General features: G+C 40.1%; 1 protein-coding gene across 1 annotated transcript; it reads right to left on the bottom strand.

Moving 5' to 3' along the window:
- Nucleotides 1-1,923: 1,923 nt before the first annotated feature.
- LOC146364148 (protein-glutamine gamma-glutamyltransferase 2-like) lies at nucleotides 1,924-12,233 on the bottom strand. The gene is made up of 14 exons (XM_084917556.1): nucleotides 12,190-12,233; nucleotides 11,372-11,566; nucleotides 10,733-10,975; nucleotides 10,521-10,639; nucleotides 10,296-10,424; nucleotides 10,029-10,206; nucleotides 9,434-9,569; nucleotides 8,313-8,416; nucleotides 7,843-8,082; nucleotides 7,637-7,678; nucleotides 6,903-7,115; nucleotides 6,600-6,760; nucleotides 3,844-3,983; nucleotides 1,924-2,639 (listed from the first exon to the last, which is right to left on the bottom strand). The coding sequence occupies exons 1-14, from the start codon at nucleotides 12,224-12,226 to the stop codon at nucleotides 2,486-2,488; spliced, it is 2,091 nt and encodes a 696-aa protein (XP_084773682.1). The 5' UTR covers nucleotides 12,227-12,233; the 3' UTR covers nucleotides 1,924-2,485.
- Nucleotides 12,234-14,349: the final 2,116 nt, after the last annotated feature.

Here is a 14,349-nt window from a genome sequence, read left to right as displayed (position 1 = left end):
GATATGAACTGACAAAAGGTGGAAGGAAGGAGGCATGGAATAAGGTGACAGGCAAAAAAGAAGCCGGAAAAAAAGATGATTTTTTTTAACGAGGGGAAATGTGAGGGATGGATGAAGAAAGGGGGTGGCTGAAAAGGGAGGGATGATGAGAGAGAGGGAGGCCGTGACGAGGAGCCATTAATAATTTATGATAGCCTCGACTTTCCAAAGCAGCCCAGCGGTCCCGCTCCCTGCTTTCCCCTGACGTTTAATTTGTCTGGAAATCAGCGAGTGTGGAGTCTGATTATCGTCTCCGTCTGCCAACGCCTCTGCCTCCATCTCTGACACCGAGGTGAGATCACAAGCTGTTCAGTACGCACGTCAGCCGGAAATCCTTTAGGTTGAAACACTCCTCATCTAAAGGCTGCACCCATGCAGACACAATGTATCTCTGTGTAAAGCATCTTCTAATCTCCCAGAAGTGCCTGAAATGAAATGCCCAAACGCAGACAAGATCTTCTATATTATTCCATTTAGAAGCCCATTAAACTGACAGGGAACAGAGGAGGTAGTGCTGGGAAAAAAAGAAGGTCTTATCCAAGCTCACTAGGTATAGTTTTACAGGCTGATGGGCCTGTTTCCGAACAGAATAAGGAATGCACATCTCTCTTACCATGAGGTTATTTTTCAGCTTCCTGCAAGACCCAGGAAGCTGAAAAATAACCTAAAGTCAAATGTTAAAATTCACCTATATCAGGAGTCTTTGATGATATCCTCTGACCTCCACAAATCTACTGGGTTTGTTTTTTTGGAGGGGGGATCACAAAGCCAAAGACAACAGTAAGTTTAGCAGCCTAAATTTCAGCCTCTTATTTGCATCTGCATGAGAGGAAGAGCTAAACTAAAGCCAGGGTGGGGAAAAGATGAAAAGAACCTCAGAGGCAACATTAAAGACATTAAAACGGGGCAAACTTTCATTTCCTCTTATTAAACAAACAACTGCATGAGGGAGAAAGTAAAAACAGAGACAACTGGGAAAGCCGCTGCTGCCGCCTGGTGGTCTTTTTGTGTTACAGCAATGCAGCTCAGGGGGGGGAGTCAAGACTGTACTCATGTGTTGTTCATATTTCTTATTATAGAGAAATAGGCATGATACTGAAGGGTTTTTGGCCTGTATCAAGGACCAAAAAATGATAAAACCGAGGCTGTCTGGTTCGCATTTTCGATTCAAAAAGAAAAACAAATATAAGAATTTTACCTGTCACATGGGTAGAAACGTAACATGAACTTAATGTTCATTTATAGGTCATGAATCTCTTCACAAACTACATATTGCAATATTATTTTTAATTCAAACTCTCTCCATTTAAATTTTTTTATAATCATTTCAGTTTTTAAAATGTACAGTGTGTATTACATAAACTTGCAACGCTATCATCTCCTTACTTCAAACGCTTTTGTTCAAAAAAGGTCAAATTGGTGTCATATTTTATTAATCCCACTAAGCCCGTGGATTTAGTGGACGCTGAAAATGTTGCATTGGCTTCAATCAACCAGATAAAACAAGATTAAGATAACAATTTGACCACACGCTTTGATTCCCCTGACAGCAGCTTTGCCTTATTTCATGAAAGAGCCGTCGGTGCCAGCGTCAGTTTTTTGGAATTTAACCTTAAATTTCATCGCATCCCTGAAGCTATCATGCACTGATAATCTATATATATTTATGGAAGGTATTTCAATAAGAATAGCTTGCAGTTGGGGGAAAAGCTGGTCTATGTCTTTATTTAGACATAGAAGAAGGAGGTACAGTATAATAATCACATTTTGTAGGACAGCACATACAGTTGTATAAGAAATATGCTACATTCATGAGCTGCTGTGTCAGGGACCAAGCAGTAAGGCATAAAGGACACAGGTGTTTAATTCAAAAAAGGGGTTTTATTGACCCAAAACATAAAAATTAATTGACAACCCAAAAACCTAAACAGGCAGACAAATAAAAGAGGTCAACTCAATAAACTAAACTCAAAAATGGCTACTATATAACCAACTAATACAAAACAATTTAACAAATTTGAAACATCCCCCATGCAATAAAGAAGGTGATTTCGTCCAATTAGTCTGTCAGCAGTACTTCAACCCCCAGGTAACTCAAACAAAGATGTATTAATGTAACATAAAACAGAACTTTGACCTTGCAGTGTTCATATGTGTGCACGCCATATAAACATTGGAAGGTGTGATGGAAAAAAATAAATGAAATAAAGAAACAATATCTTGGACAATAAGTAGAATATATTTAAAGCAGTGACTGCAAAGTAAACCAACACACTCTGTAAACTTGACACCTTCACCTAAGTTGTGTTCATGACAGAATAATAATAACAATGAATCACACTTTTTCTTTCATGCAAGATCATTTGTATTCTTCAATAGACAAAAGGTTAAAGTGTTACTTTAATGTTACTTTTTAATTTGTTTTACGCTGATGAAGTCGTGGTCATTATGCTGTGACAGACACTTTGTGGTACCACCTGGCAATGATGTTGGGGTTGTTGGCGTGTGACAAAGTGGCCATCAGCAGCTTGGTGCCAGGTGAAGTAGCCGTGATGGACACCTTCTTCTCTATCTTCTCGCCTGGCTGCAGGAGAATTATCCTAAGAGACAGAGCAGACAAATGTATTCTTTTCACATCTCACCTCCCACAAAGACACGCGCAGTACAGCTCCAGAGCTCGGAGATCTAATGTTTCGCACAGGCGAAAGCAGGTAGTAATAGTACAAACTGAATAAAGGAGAAATTGGTGAGGGATTTTCTATCCCACAGTACAAAATGATCCTAATATCTCCATGTGTTGTGGATGATGAATTTTGAGTAATGCTACCAATTTCTCAAGGAAACCTTTGCCAGGTAGAGATTTTTTTTCTGGCTCACAGACCTTACTCTTCTTCTCCACTATATATCAAGCCAAAAAGCCAATGCCAAACCAGTCTCAGTAATGCTGATGTATAACATCTTAACAAGATACATTATTTCTGCATAATCTCTTCCCTTGTTAGCTAATTCATTCCTCCCGGGGGTGTCTGTGCAAATAAAAAGCCAATGGATACAGATTTACAATACCTTACACATCCTTGAAGCCCATAAAAAAGAAACTGAAGAAGAATTAACCAAGTGAAATTCAGTGTGTAAAAATAATAACAGTGAAATGGAAAAAATAAACTATGGATAGTTAAAAAATACCGAGTCCTGTATATTTTGTGTGATGCAGGAAAAAAGTGGTTGAATGGGTTTTATGAAGAGGTATGTTGTTTTTAGGTTTTTTTAAAACTACATTTGGCACTGTAAAAAAAACAAGGCAGATTAGCTGAAGCTAAATACACTCACTGCCAAACCTGAAAATACAGGCTAGTCATTAGACGGCTAGGTGTTTAGTTGGGATGACTGAAACAACACTATTTTTAAAGGAGGTGTGGCACAACTGTAGACTTTTCAAGACTTTATGACCTATCAACATTCCTCAAGACATTCCACCTTACCATCAGCCACAGATTTACAGTACTTGTAATCTTAAACAACAACCATGAACCTTCAGCAACCTAATTTCTCGATGAAGAAATCTTGCGTTTATAAAAGTGAGATAATGTAAACAGGTCATCATCAAATAAATGGAACAGTAAATTAATTGCCTGTGGGCAATGGTGCTCTAACATATATTCCAAATTGGACGACAGATATGACAGCAACTTGTTTTTACTGTTGCAGTAACATACCTGACCGCATTCTCAGGCCACATTCCTCAGACATCTGCCCAGTTCAGCTTTGAAGGGAAGATAGTTTTGTGTTTTTTGACACACTTACTTGGCCACTTGTTTGCCCTCCAGCAAGCCGGCTCCCTGCACAGTCAACATAGTTTCATACAGAGCTGTGCCAAGGCAGTTGGTGAAGGACACAAGGACTGTGCGCTGCTTCTTCAGCTGGATAGAGTTGCCTCCTTCAATCTGCAGAGCAGCCACAATTACAATAGCACACAGGGGGAAAAAAATTATCTGTAAAACTGATTGTAGCAGATACTGTTTTTTTTAACCTAATAAAAAAAGGAAAATAAATATGGATATTTTTAAAGAAGCGTGGGAAGTTTTCATATGAGTTCGAGGTGGAAGCTTGTGTTTTATAAAGTTTTGAATGCTAGTGGTGTTCTTCTTCACACAGCATTTTTCACCAATATCTTCTCTGGCACCAAACATTATCTTGCAGTGTTTTATAAGTGAGTTACATGGATCCACCTTTCTTTTGGCTTTTGTAAATGATTCACCAGACACTGCTAAAAATGCTAATAGCATTAGCATTTTGGGCTCTAATCTGCTCTTTAGCAAAGTGACTTATACTCTGTGTGAAAGAAATCAAGGAATTAATACTTTTTGATCAGAGTAAAACATCAAGTCTCCAATATTTTTTTGGTCAGTTAAGTAGCAGAGAGGGTGGTTAATCCGTTTCAGCTGCTTTGGTCCTAATGAAATGAACAAAAGCTGTAAAATAGGGACAACAGTGAGACAATCAGGAACTGTTTTACAAGTGGAGGCCACTGACATTCTTTCCATCCTCACTGATTCTGTTTTGTTTTTTACTAGTTTTGCATTTGGCCAGAGTCGCCGTTATATGGTAGCATGAGGTGCTACCTGGAACTCACAGAGGTTGCACAGCTGGTGCAACTCCTCCAGGATGGCACATCAATACATGCCATTGCCACACGGCTTGCTTTGTCTACCAGCTCAATATCATGGTGGAGATTCCAGGAAACAGACAGGTACTCTAGGAGAGCTGGACAGAACCGTACAACGCCCTTAACCCATCAGCAAGACCGGTGTCTGCTCCTTTATGGAAGGTGGCACAGGATGAGCACTGCCAAGACTGTAAAAATGACCTCTAGCAGGACACTGCTGTGAATGTCTGACCAAATAATTAGAAACAAACTTCATGAGAGTGGCCTGAGGGCCCGACATCCTCTACCTCTAAAGGGCCCTGTGTTCATTGCCTGGCATCATGGAGCCTGATTGGCATTTGCCATAGAATACACATAAGAGCAAGTTCACCCTGAGCACATGTGACAGACATAAAAGGGTGTAACAAGTTGCACCTCAGAGTGTCCAGGAGCTCAGTAAAGCCCATGTCCATATGTGGGAGGAGATCCCACCCAGGACACCATCTGCCACGCTATGAAATTTCATCAAAATGACTACCCTACCGTATCATTTTTTCACTTTCCATGAAATGATGTGGCGCCTTTTCCAAACACACGGCCAGTCCGTGTCACTATAGATATTCAGCACTGAGATCTGATGTGTTTTCAAAGTGTTCCTTTAATCTTTTAAGCAGTGTATAATTCTGTATATTCATATGTACATTGCACAATGCCCGTCTTCTTCTTGTAAATTTTAGTTTTTATTGCTGTTGTTTTCTGTTAAGCCCAGGAGGACCAGTGATAAGACTGTGAGAGCTTACTGACTGAGAGTAAAGAATATGGTTTTTAGTGAGCCCGTGATCGTAACGCTTCATGACCTTTACTCTAACACTTGTATCACTCCAAATTTGAATACCGTAACATGCCGATAAAAATTAAAATAATGTGTAAATAGGAAAATGAAAGAAAAAGATTATTGAGAAACATCTAAAGTCTACTGAATACTGAAAACATGTCATCTTGACAGTCGTCAACTACTTCATTCCTCAGACATTTTGGTCCATGTTGACATGATAGCATCACACAGCTGCAGTAGATTTGTCGGCTACACATCCATAATGTGATTTTTTTTTTTTATATCAACACACCCTAAACTTGATCTGTTGGACTGAGATCTGGTGACCGTGGAGGCTGTTTGAGTACAGTGAACTCATCATTATGTTCAAGAAACCAGTTTGACATTGTTTGAGCTTTGTGACATGGTGTAGACTGTGCTCACACAAAAGGATAGTCATGGTCAGCAACACTGTAGGCTGTGGTGTTTAAACTAAAATAAAATGCTCAGTTGGTACTAAGGCTAGCAGATTTTTTCATGAAAATATCCCCTGCATCATTACACCAACATCAGCTTGAACCATTGATACAAGGCAGGATGGATCCATGCTTTCAGATTTTTTACACTAAATTTTGACCCTACCATCTGAATGCTTGACCAGAAAGTGAGTCTTTATTTTCTAGTTTTGGTGAGCCTAACAAAGCTCATTAATTACACTAAATAGGCTTTGGAATTTAATATATGGTGTAAAGTGAATGAATATAGTTGATCAGGGAACAGCAAAAGAAATGTATTTCTTTTACTGAATCTTTTCCTGCAAGGCCGACATATTATCAGTTGACTGACATCATAATGTGAAAGGTAATTTGATTTAGGTCACCAAACTGTGTTAGAGAGACTGTTGTTGTGCATGCTCTTTTGATGTGATTTTGACTTTGTTCTTCATTACAATAATAACCTGATCCTGTCATATTCAGCTGACAGCCATGAAAAAGATAAAAGTGAGGAAGATGAGGAAGGAAGAGAAAGGAAGACAGTGCTATGTAATTCATATATAATACTTTGTGAGTTGCAGAGGCAGGAGGGGGGATGTTGTTGTACCTGTATGGTTATTTGTGGAGGGCTTATGCTGAACTCTTCAGCAGCCAGAAATGTTTCTTTGGTCCTCATGTCCTTTAGCACCACTGCCAAGTTCACAATATCATCACCAGCCAGGAATGACTGATATTTAAAATGAGAGATGCTGTGACTGAGTGTTGTCACTGGGGATGAGGAAAACGTCATGGGAAAGGGAAGAAACAAAGCAAATCAAAGGGAAGGTTAGTTACTTTGTTTATCAAACACTAATCTATATATAAGCAGTACAATAGTAAATGTACTGGAATCATGAATGTATTCAGTCACCTGAAAATGGCTGTATCTGCACCTCTGTTTGTGCGTCCCAGAAGGCCTCACGCGGGCTGCTGTCGTACTCTTTCACCTGAGCGTTGATGTGTCCCACCAGAACCCTGGGGTTCTTGCACTGGTTTGTGATGGTCACACATATGTGGATGGGCTCACCCAGTTTTGGCACCCCAACTATTTTTAGGGTCACGTTCAAATTGGGTGACATTGTACCTGGTAATAACATGTACATTGTTTCAGGTTAAAGATATGCGACTAGTGCTGGTTTGATTTTCACCCCTTGAACAATCTAGCTCGTTCTAGATTAAACCCTAAATGATTAAAGGTGTCTGGAAATTATACACACACACACACACACACGCACACACGCACACACACACACACACACGCATATATATATATATATTATAGGTTTTATATTATAGGTTCTCCTTCATAGCATTCGTTTCAACTCTCACTATGGGAAAATACTGACTCCCAGATTGCCAGACATGCATGTTAAGAAGACAGCTGTCCCCAATAGCTCCACATGGAAGGCGCACCCACCTGGGAAGAACCTGCACTGAGGACTGAATGCACCAGGTTAGGCACTGTAACATCTAGCCTTTAAAACCTAGCAAAGCGCCCGGTGACTGAGTTAACACATGAATGTGTTAACAATTTAGCTTAGCCCCCGATGGCAATAAGGGGAGTCTTAAAGGTTGTTGGGGGTGCTCTGGGGTACAGACACTGACCTTGGTGTTGCAGTGTTCTTGCACAGACTGATGTGTTTCCTCCTGAAAGAAAAAGCAGAAATAAAACTACTTGTACTTCTTTTCTCATTACAGAAAGTGTCTGTTTTTCAAGGAACAATTGCTGAAGATCTTTAGCTTTTTAAAAATTATAAGAGAAACGTTTTGCTATGACAAGCCTCAGAGATAGATTGAGCACATTCTCTTACTTTTGTCAGGTTTATATGTCAGCATCAGATTCTCTGGTTTATCTGATCCGATGCTTTTGGTGTAGATGAGCTTTCCCACACACTCTGTGTCCACCGTCTTTCCCACCACCAGTCCGTTGTGCACAATTAACCTTACGACATCCGCATCAACAGAGGCACAGACGAATGGGATGTCGTATCGGGCGTCCAACCAGTGGTGCTGGATGGCAGCAACTGGACAAGGTCCACAGCAAAATATCCCTGAGGATCAGTGTGTTTACAGAGAAATATCAGTCAGTATCTTTCACATCTGTTGCATTATTTCGTCACTTTCCACCTCAAGAAAGACACTCTTTTGTCAAACATAACGTTTTAATCAGGTAGGTGAACTCAAATCATTTACTTAGTTACTCAAAAAAGTAGAAAGAAATCAATGCAATCTATAAAGAGCATCATTTTGACAGCTATTTGGAGCAGGGGCCTACATGTACCTTGACTCTTTTCCTGCGGTGTTGGGTCCACTACCTGCCAACCGTCACACCGTGCACCAAGATCTGGTCTCCTCATCCAGCACTCCACCCACACATGGAAGTTCCTGCAAGAGGTCAAGTAGAGATAACTACAGATGATGTGCATATACAATTAATATACAGAACAGTCAGGTTAATTTTACAAAACAGAAAAATATTTGTAGTAGTAAAAAGTCCTTTTAGCAAGTTACACAATTATTTTGAAAGCCACTTTATTAGATACACTGTGCTAGTAGCAGGTTGGGCCCTCTTTTGCTTTGCGCACTGCCTTAATTTATTTGTGTTTCACATTCAACAAGCTGCTTCCTCACAGATTTTACTCCAGCATCGCTCAGTTGCTGTAGATTTGTCGCTTCATCTATAATGTAAATTTGTCATTACACTACATCCCAAAGGTGATCTGTTGGATTGAGATCTGGTGATAGTGGAGGCCGTTTGAGTACAATGAACTCATTGTCATGGTCAAAAAACCATTTTGAGATGATCTGAGTTTTGTGACATGGTGTGTTATCCTCCTAGAAACAGCCATCAGAAGATAGGGACACTGTGCTAAGTGGATGACTTGGTCAGCAACAATACTCAGGCAGGCTGTGGTGTTTAAATGATGCTCAGTTTGTACTAAGGTGCCCAAAGTTTCCAAGAAAGGATCCACCACACCATTACACCACCAGCAGCAACCTGAACCATTGATACGAGGCAGAATGGATCCTTCCAGTCATGATGTTTTATGACAAATCCTGACCCTACCATCCAAATCTTGTAGAAGAAATTGAGAATCATCAGACTAGAAAACATTTTTCCAATATTTCTTATGTGTATTATTCCAGTGTGAATTGTATCCTTAGTTTCTTGTTCTCTGCTGACAAGTGCACTCTTCTGCTGCTGTTGAGAGTCGGTTCTTCTATAAGCAGTTTCTGGTTAATTGAGTTACTGTTGCCTTGCTGCCACCTTGAAGAATTCTCCAAGAAAGTGAACACCTGTAGCTATTAAAGAAGTCACCGAGTGCAGATTGCAAGAACCAGATATTTAACCAGTTACAAAAAGAAATTGTATATTTATGGTTAAGAGCAAGTGACACCAACCAAATGCTGTCCTTTGACATGCCGAACTTCTCCCCTGTTCTCGTGTAAAACTCTTCAATTATCATGTTGCCATTTCCATCATGAGCTGCGTTGAAAACTGTTACCACCCTGGAGGGAATCCCTAGAACTCTCATTACTGGAGAGAGGAAAAAAAAGGCTTTAATATAATTTAAAAACCATATTTTCAATAATCACATAGCAATGCTGACATAATGCCTATGGCAAGTTACCATGGGAATGCAGTGTAAATGGTATGTCCCTTCAAAGAAAGAAAATAGATCCAATAATTGATCTAACAATCAAGGGGCATATGATGGAATTCTGTCAATCTACAGCATTTTAAGCAGCACAAGAGCAACTTTAATCCATCCTGTGTGGACTCGCCTGTATATATTTAGATTTTGGGTCTGTGCTGACTTGTTTGGACAATTCTTGAGACTAATACTGGTATCACTTCTGTACTGTAGAGAAATTAAGACAGATTTAGGTCAACAAATCTAGAACTCCATGAGACGTAGAACAACAGCTCTGCACAGGAGATAACTCAATCAAACACAGATTTCACCAATGATCTCGTCCTAAACACACATCCTACCTGTACAGAGGACGGATGCAAAGACCCAGCATTGGCCATAACGCACAGGTCTGCATTTGGATGAGGCCCAGCGGAGAAGGATGTCAGCGCTGCCACTCCAGTCTGTAGGCTTCACACCATTTTTGTAACTGCCCTGCCACTTCCCCTCCAGAATACCCAGGTCATCGTTACAGTTTATCTAGAGCAGGAAGAATCACATTAATGACTTCACTTTTTTCCTTTTACTGTGGACAAAATTGCTTAGCATTATACTATATTGTCTCTCACCATAGCGCAGATCACTCGGCTGAGGTAGACAGGGTCTGCTCGTAATGTATAATCTTTGTTTTTGTCAGTGAGGTGTTGCGGGCTGAACTCCAGGAGCTTCAGACATGCTTCCAGGACTCCAGGCTCATACTGCATACATGTGGATGGAAATTTAGCACGTTACCTGCTAATAATGCTACTATATATGATCTATGCAGACTTGTTCTATGATTCTGGGTCACATACCAGACCAAATGACCATGGACGCTTGCTAACATTTAAACTGCTCCCCATATACACTAGCCCATGGTCACTTTTGATGTACTCTTCTTTATGGGCATCCAGTGGCATGTATACTGGATCATCTGAAAAGCGGTGATAGGTGGAATTACGTCTACAAAAGGATAACAGCAGACTGTGGACAAGAACAGCAAGTGGCAGCAGCTACATGGACTCACCTTTCAGCCAAGGGTTGCACAGTAGCACAAATGTTCCCAATACATAAGTTTTTCTGCTCCGTCTGGTCTCTATGTGGGCCAGGAGTTCATACAGAGCCACTGATGACTGAACAGGAGCGCAAATGTGGATAATGACTGACTGGGGATGCATGTTCCCTGGGTAGATTGTAGCTGTCCAGTCATAGAGCTGGGGGTGGGACTGTTCTTCATAGAACAGAACTGGGATCCTCTTTGACAGGCCACCTGTATGGTAAAGTAAATAAATAAATAAAGATAACAGCAGCATCATTTCCACCTTATAATTTGAATTTGTAATAAAAAAAAATATAATGGCTAAACTAGTTTTTTCTAAAAATTGCAGAGGGAGTGTTCGCCCGGGGCGCCAAACAGTTTAAAACCGCCACTGCCTTTGGGAAGTGGTGACACTTCCCAATGCCTCAGAAGGGCGTGGTTCTCCCCTTTTTGGCCTGTTGCTGTCTGGCAGCTGCTACAGTTTCTAATTGCTAATATCAGCACTGCCCTGATGCAAAGGTGCTCCTGAATGCTTTTGAGTGCAATTTTTCATTTGAAGAAGTATGAGTGTGGTATTTATAAATCAGAAGTATTGCTTTAAATATGAAAAGTCTTAGTCTTTGATACCTAAACAAACCTCCAGCACCAGGCTCTCGGCGCAGGGATTCCACAGCCAACTGTCAGACTTTAGCGTCACTTTGAAGGGTTTCCCTCGTCGAACCACAAGTTGGTTCCTACTAAGCCCCTGAGTTTCATGGGAAATGCTGTTTTCGGGAATCTCAAAGTTCATGGACTTTAGTCGGCAGTGGCCATTAGTGGTACCTGTAAAACAGATGGCACAACCCATACTGATCTGAAGACAGTACACATGACAAAGATCTGCCAGGAACTAGAGAACAGACGGGGATAAGAAGGTAAGACGGGAGCTTTGGAGATGAATTTCAGCAAAGCCATCAATTTTAATTTACAAATCAGTGTTAAAGGAATTACAGGTTTTCTGGATTACCGCTGGGTAAAATGAACTTTAGAAAACACAAAAAATAAACAACAGGACAAGAAAAAATATTGCAATGAATGATTTAAAATTGTTTCTTTCTACTTAACAAACTAAATCACTTAACAAATGATGCTGCCTCTCTCATTCATGTTAAAAACTATCCTATTCTGCTTCACAACTGTAATATTTATATTTATTACATAAACTCCATGTATCAGATTACTTGGTAGAATATTAGTGTTATTTTCTTTACTCTTTGCACTTAATGTCTGCTGGAATAAAACTTAATTGGATTACTTTCAGCTGGAAAATAAACTGTTTATTCAAAATCATATGAAATTTAATCAATTCATTTAAGCAAAACTCAAAGCAGCTCAAACGCACACATGCGCCTTCCTATGGACAAGAAAAAGATTAAAGTTACATCTGAGTGGCAGAGTGCACTTACCATTGACGCTGTATATTGTCTGCTGCATGTTGTCCATGGTGTGACAGCTAGAATTGCAAGTGTCTAGACGAATGACAAGCATGCTTTAAGTAGCCCTTCGCAAAGCTAAACATCTCACACCTCTCCAGTGATTAACCAATCACCATTCATTTTTTTTCTTCTTATTTGATTTTAATTATGCAGGTGTCTGACAAAGTGTACGTCATACATTACAAACAAATTGCACACAAATCACAAATTGCAAAAGTACAGCAGGAAATTGTGTCAGTGTCCTTATTCTTAACTCATAGTGCAAAACCTACAGAAAAGTCAACAACCCTAATACAAAAAACATTTCAGACTTCATACCAGCAGGAGACACACCCTCCAACTTTTCAAGTATTCACTAGTCAAGCATTCGAGTTATGTCACTTCAAATTTCCAGAGAAACTGTGTGGTTTATTATTAAGTTTATGATTCACTTTCTGTGACGCTCGCTGACACATCTAAAACCTGCCAAGGTCTTCTGCAGAATTATCACCCTAATGAAACTTGCATTTGCCTCTGAGTCTTTAATGATACTCTATGTCAGCGGTCCCCAACCCCCGGGCCTCGGACCGGTACCGGTCCGTGAGTCGTTTGGTACCGGGCCGCGAGAGTTGAGGCTCAGGTGTGAAATGTATGGTTTTCAGGGTTTTTATCGTTTTTATCGTTAACTCGGTTTTCCTTGGTCTTTTCACGTGTGTTATGAATAAATCTTCTTTTTTTCGGTGCCGGTACTAGTTTTATTTTGTTGTATTTATCCGCGACACCTTAAAGGCCGGTCCGTGAAAATATTGTCGGGCATGAACCGGTCCGTCGCGCAAAAAAGGTTGGGGACCGCTGCTCTATGTACTCCATGAAATATTCAGTATTTTAAAATATAGACCGAGAACATCTTGGAGCGCATTGTCATTGTTATTTGATATTCTATTAAAAGTTCACAAAACACAATCAAACAGAACAACTCTAATATAATAGTCTACATCGTTAGCTTCTGAGATAAAAGACTGTGGTATTTTGGTGACACTCAAAGTTCATCCATGAGTTTATGAAACAGTATGAAATGAAGTTTGTGTGCTTTAAACCAAACCTTAAAACCTATTTTCAAACCTTTCACTTAGTGGGTCCGGAAAATAAAGCACTAACAGAGGACTGACTTTCATCAGCAGAAAGATTGCACAGACTCTTACTTTTTTTTTCAAGGTATGCCCCACCTGTTTCTGTAACACAAACACATCACACATTTCCCTGAATGATGTTGCAAGTGGACTGCAAGAGTGTAGCGCTCCCTCTAGTGGCATAGGGGCGACATTGCATTTATGTCAATATGATAAACAGCTGTGCAGTGGTTAGCGTGCAAGCAAGAACCCGCAGGCCAGCTGGGGCATCTCTGTGTGAAGTACTCGATGCCTTTTCATGGAGAACTCGCTACCCCACACATGCATGTTAGATTCACAGAGTCTATCCAGGAAAAAAAAAATCTCCTGATGTCTGAAAAACGCCTTCCACATTACCCATTACTATAAGTGAAACAAAATAATGTCAGTGATCAAATGCTGAGCAGCAGCACGGCAGCACTGTGAGTCAGCCAGTCAAATGTGTGGTGATGGACTTGCAGGATTAGATGAATACATTTATGATTTATCATTTTTATATCACAAAGAACTTCAGATATATTTTTAAAGTCCTTTAGAGTCAATATAAAGGACTGAACCCTTCAGGAATTACAGCCATTTTTGCAGAGTGCCGTCATTTTCAAAGGCTCAAAAACTAATTGGACATTTGAGCAATTTCATTGCGGCTTGTCTCCTCACTGTTTAATTAAAATGAAGTCATACGAGGTCTTTAGACTATAGCAAGTGCAGAGTTTGCCTTCGATTGTGTCATTTAAAGACTGCTTTGGCTGTAGAGTTCAAATTACAAGAAAGGAGAGGAAAAAGTCACCGTCTAAACAGTGACTGCTCATAAAAAGAGTAGGCTTATTTTGAATGTTCTGACTACAGTATAAAATGCCAGGGAGTTGAGAGAAATGCCTGTTTGTGCATATATACATATGATTATCACTAACTTCAGGACTGATCTACAGCCAGTCTAACCCAGATTCCTCACATACCCCTTGGAAAATGCTGAGGCCTGTTA

Source organism: Perissodus microlepis, chromosome 20, assembly GCF_051167445.1.
Source record: "Perissodus microlepis isolate ML-2025 ecotype Zambia chromosome 20, ASM5116744v1, whole genome shotgun sequence".
In the NCBI taxonomy this organism is placed as follows: domain Eukaryota; kingdom Metazoa; phylum Chordata; class Actinopteri; order Cichliformes; family Cichlidae; genus Perissodus; species Perissodus microlepis.
Note: the sequence above shows the minus strand (reverse complement) of the source record. Positions and strands in the feature narration are given on the sequence as shown.

What these genes read in the sequence shown, in the direction of transcription:
- LOC146364148 (XM_084917556.1), bottom strand. Translation starts at nt 12,226, where the DNA reads ATGGACAACATGCAGCAGACAATATACAGCGTCAATG. An exon ending in ATGTCAAAGGACAGCATTTG is followed by an intron (nt 8,417 to 9,433) that starts GTTGGTGTCACT and finishes GACCTCTTGCAG; the next exon opens with GAACTTCCATGTGTGGGTGG. An exon ending in GAGGGCAAACAAGTGGCCAA is followed by an intron (nt 2,640 to 3,843) that starts GTAAGTGTGTCA and finishes TCTGTCTCTTAG; the next exon opens with GATAATTCTCCTGCAGCCAG.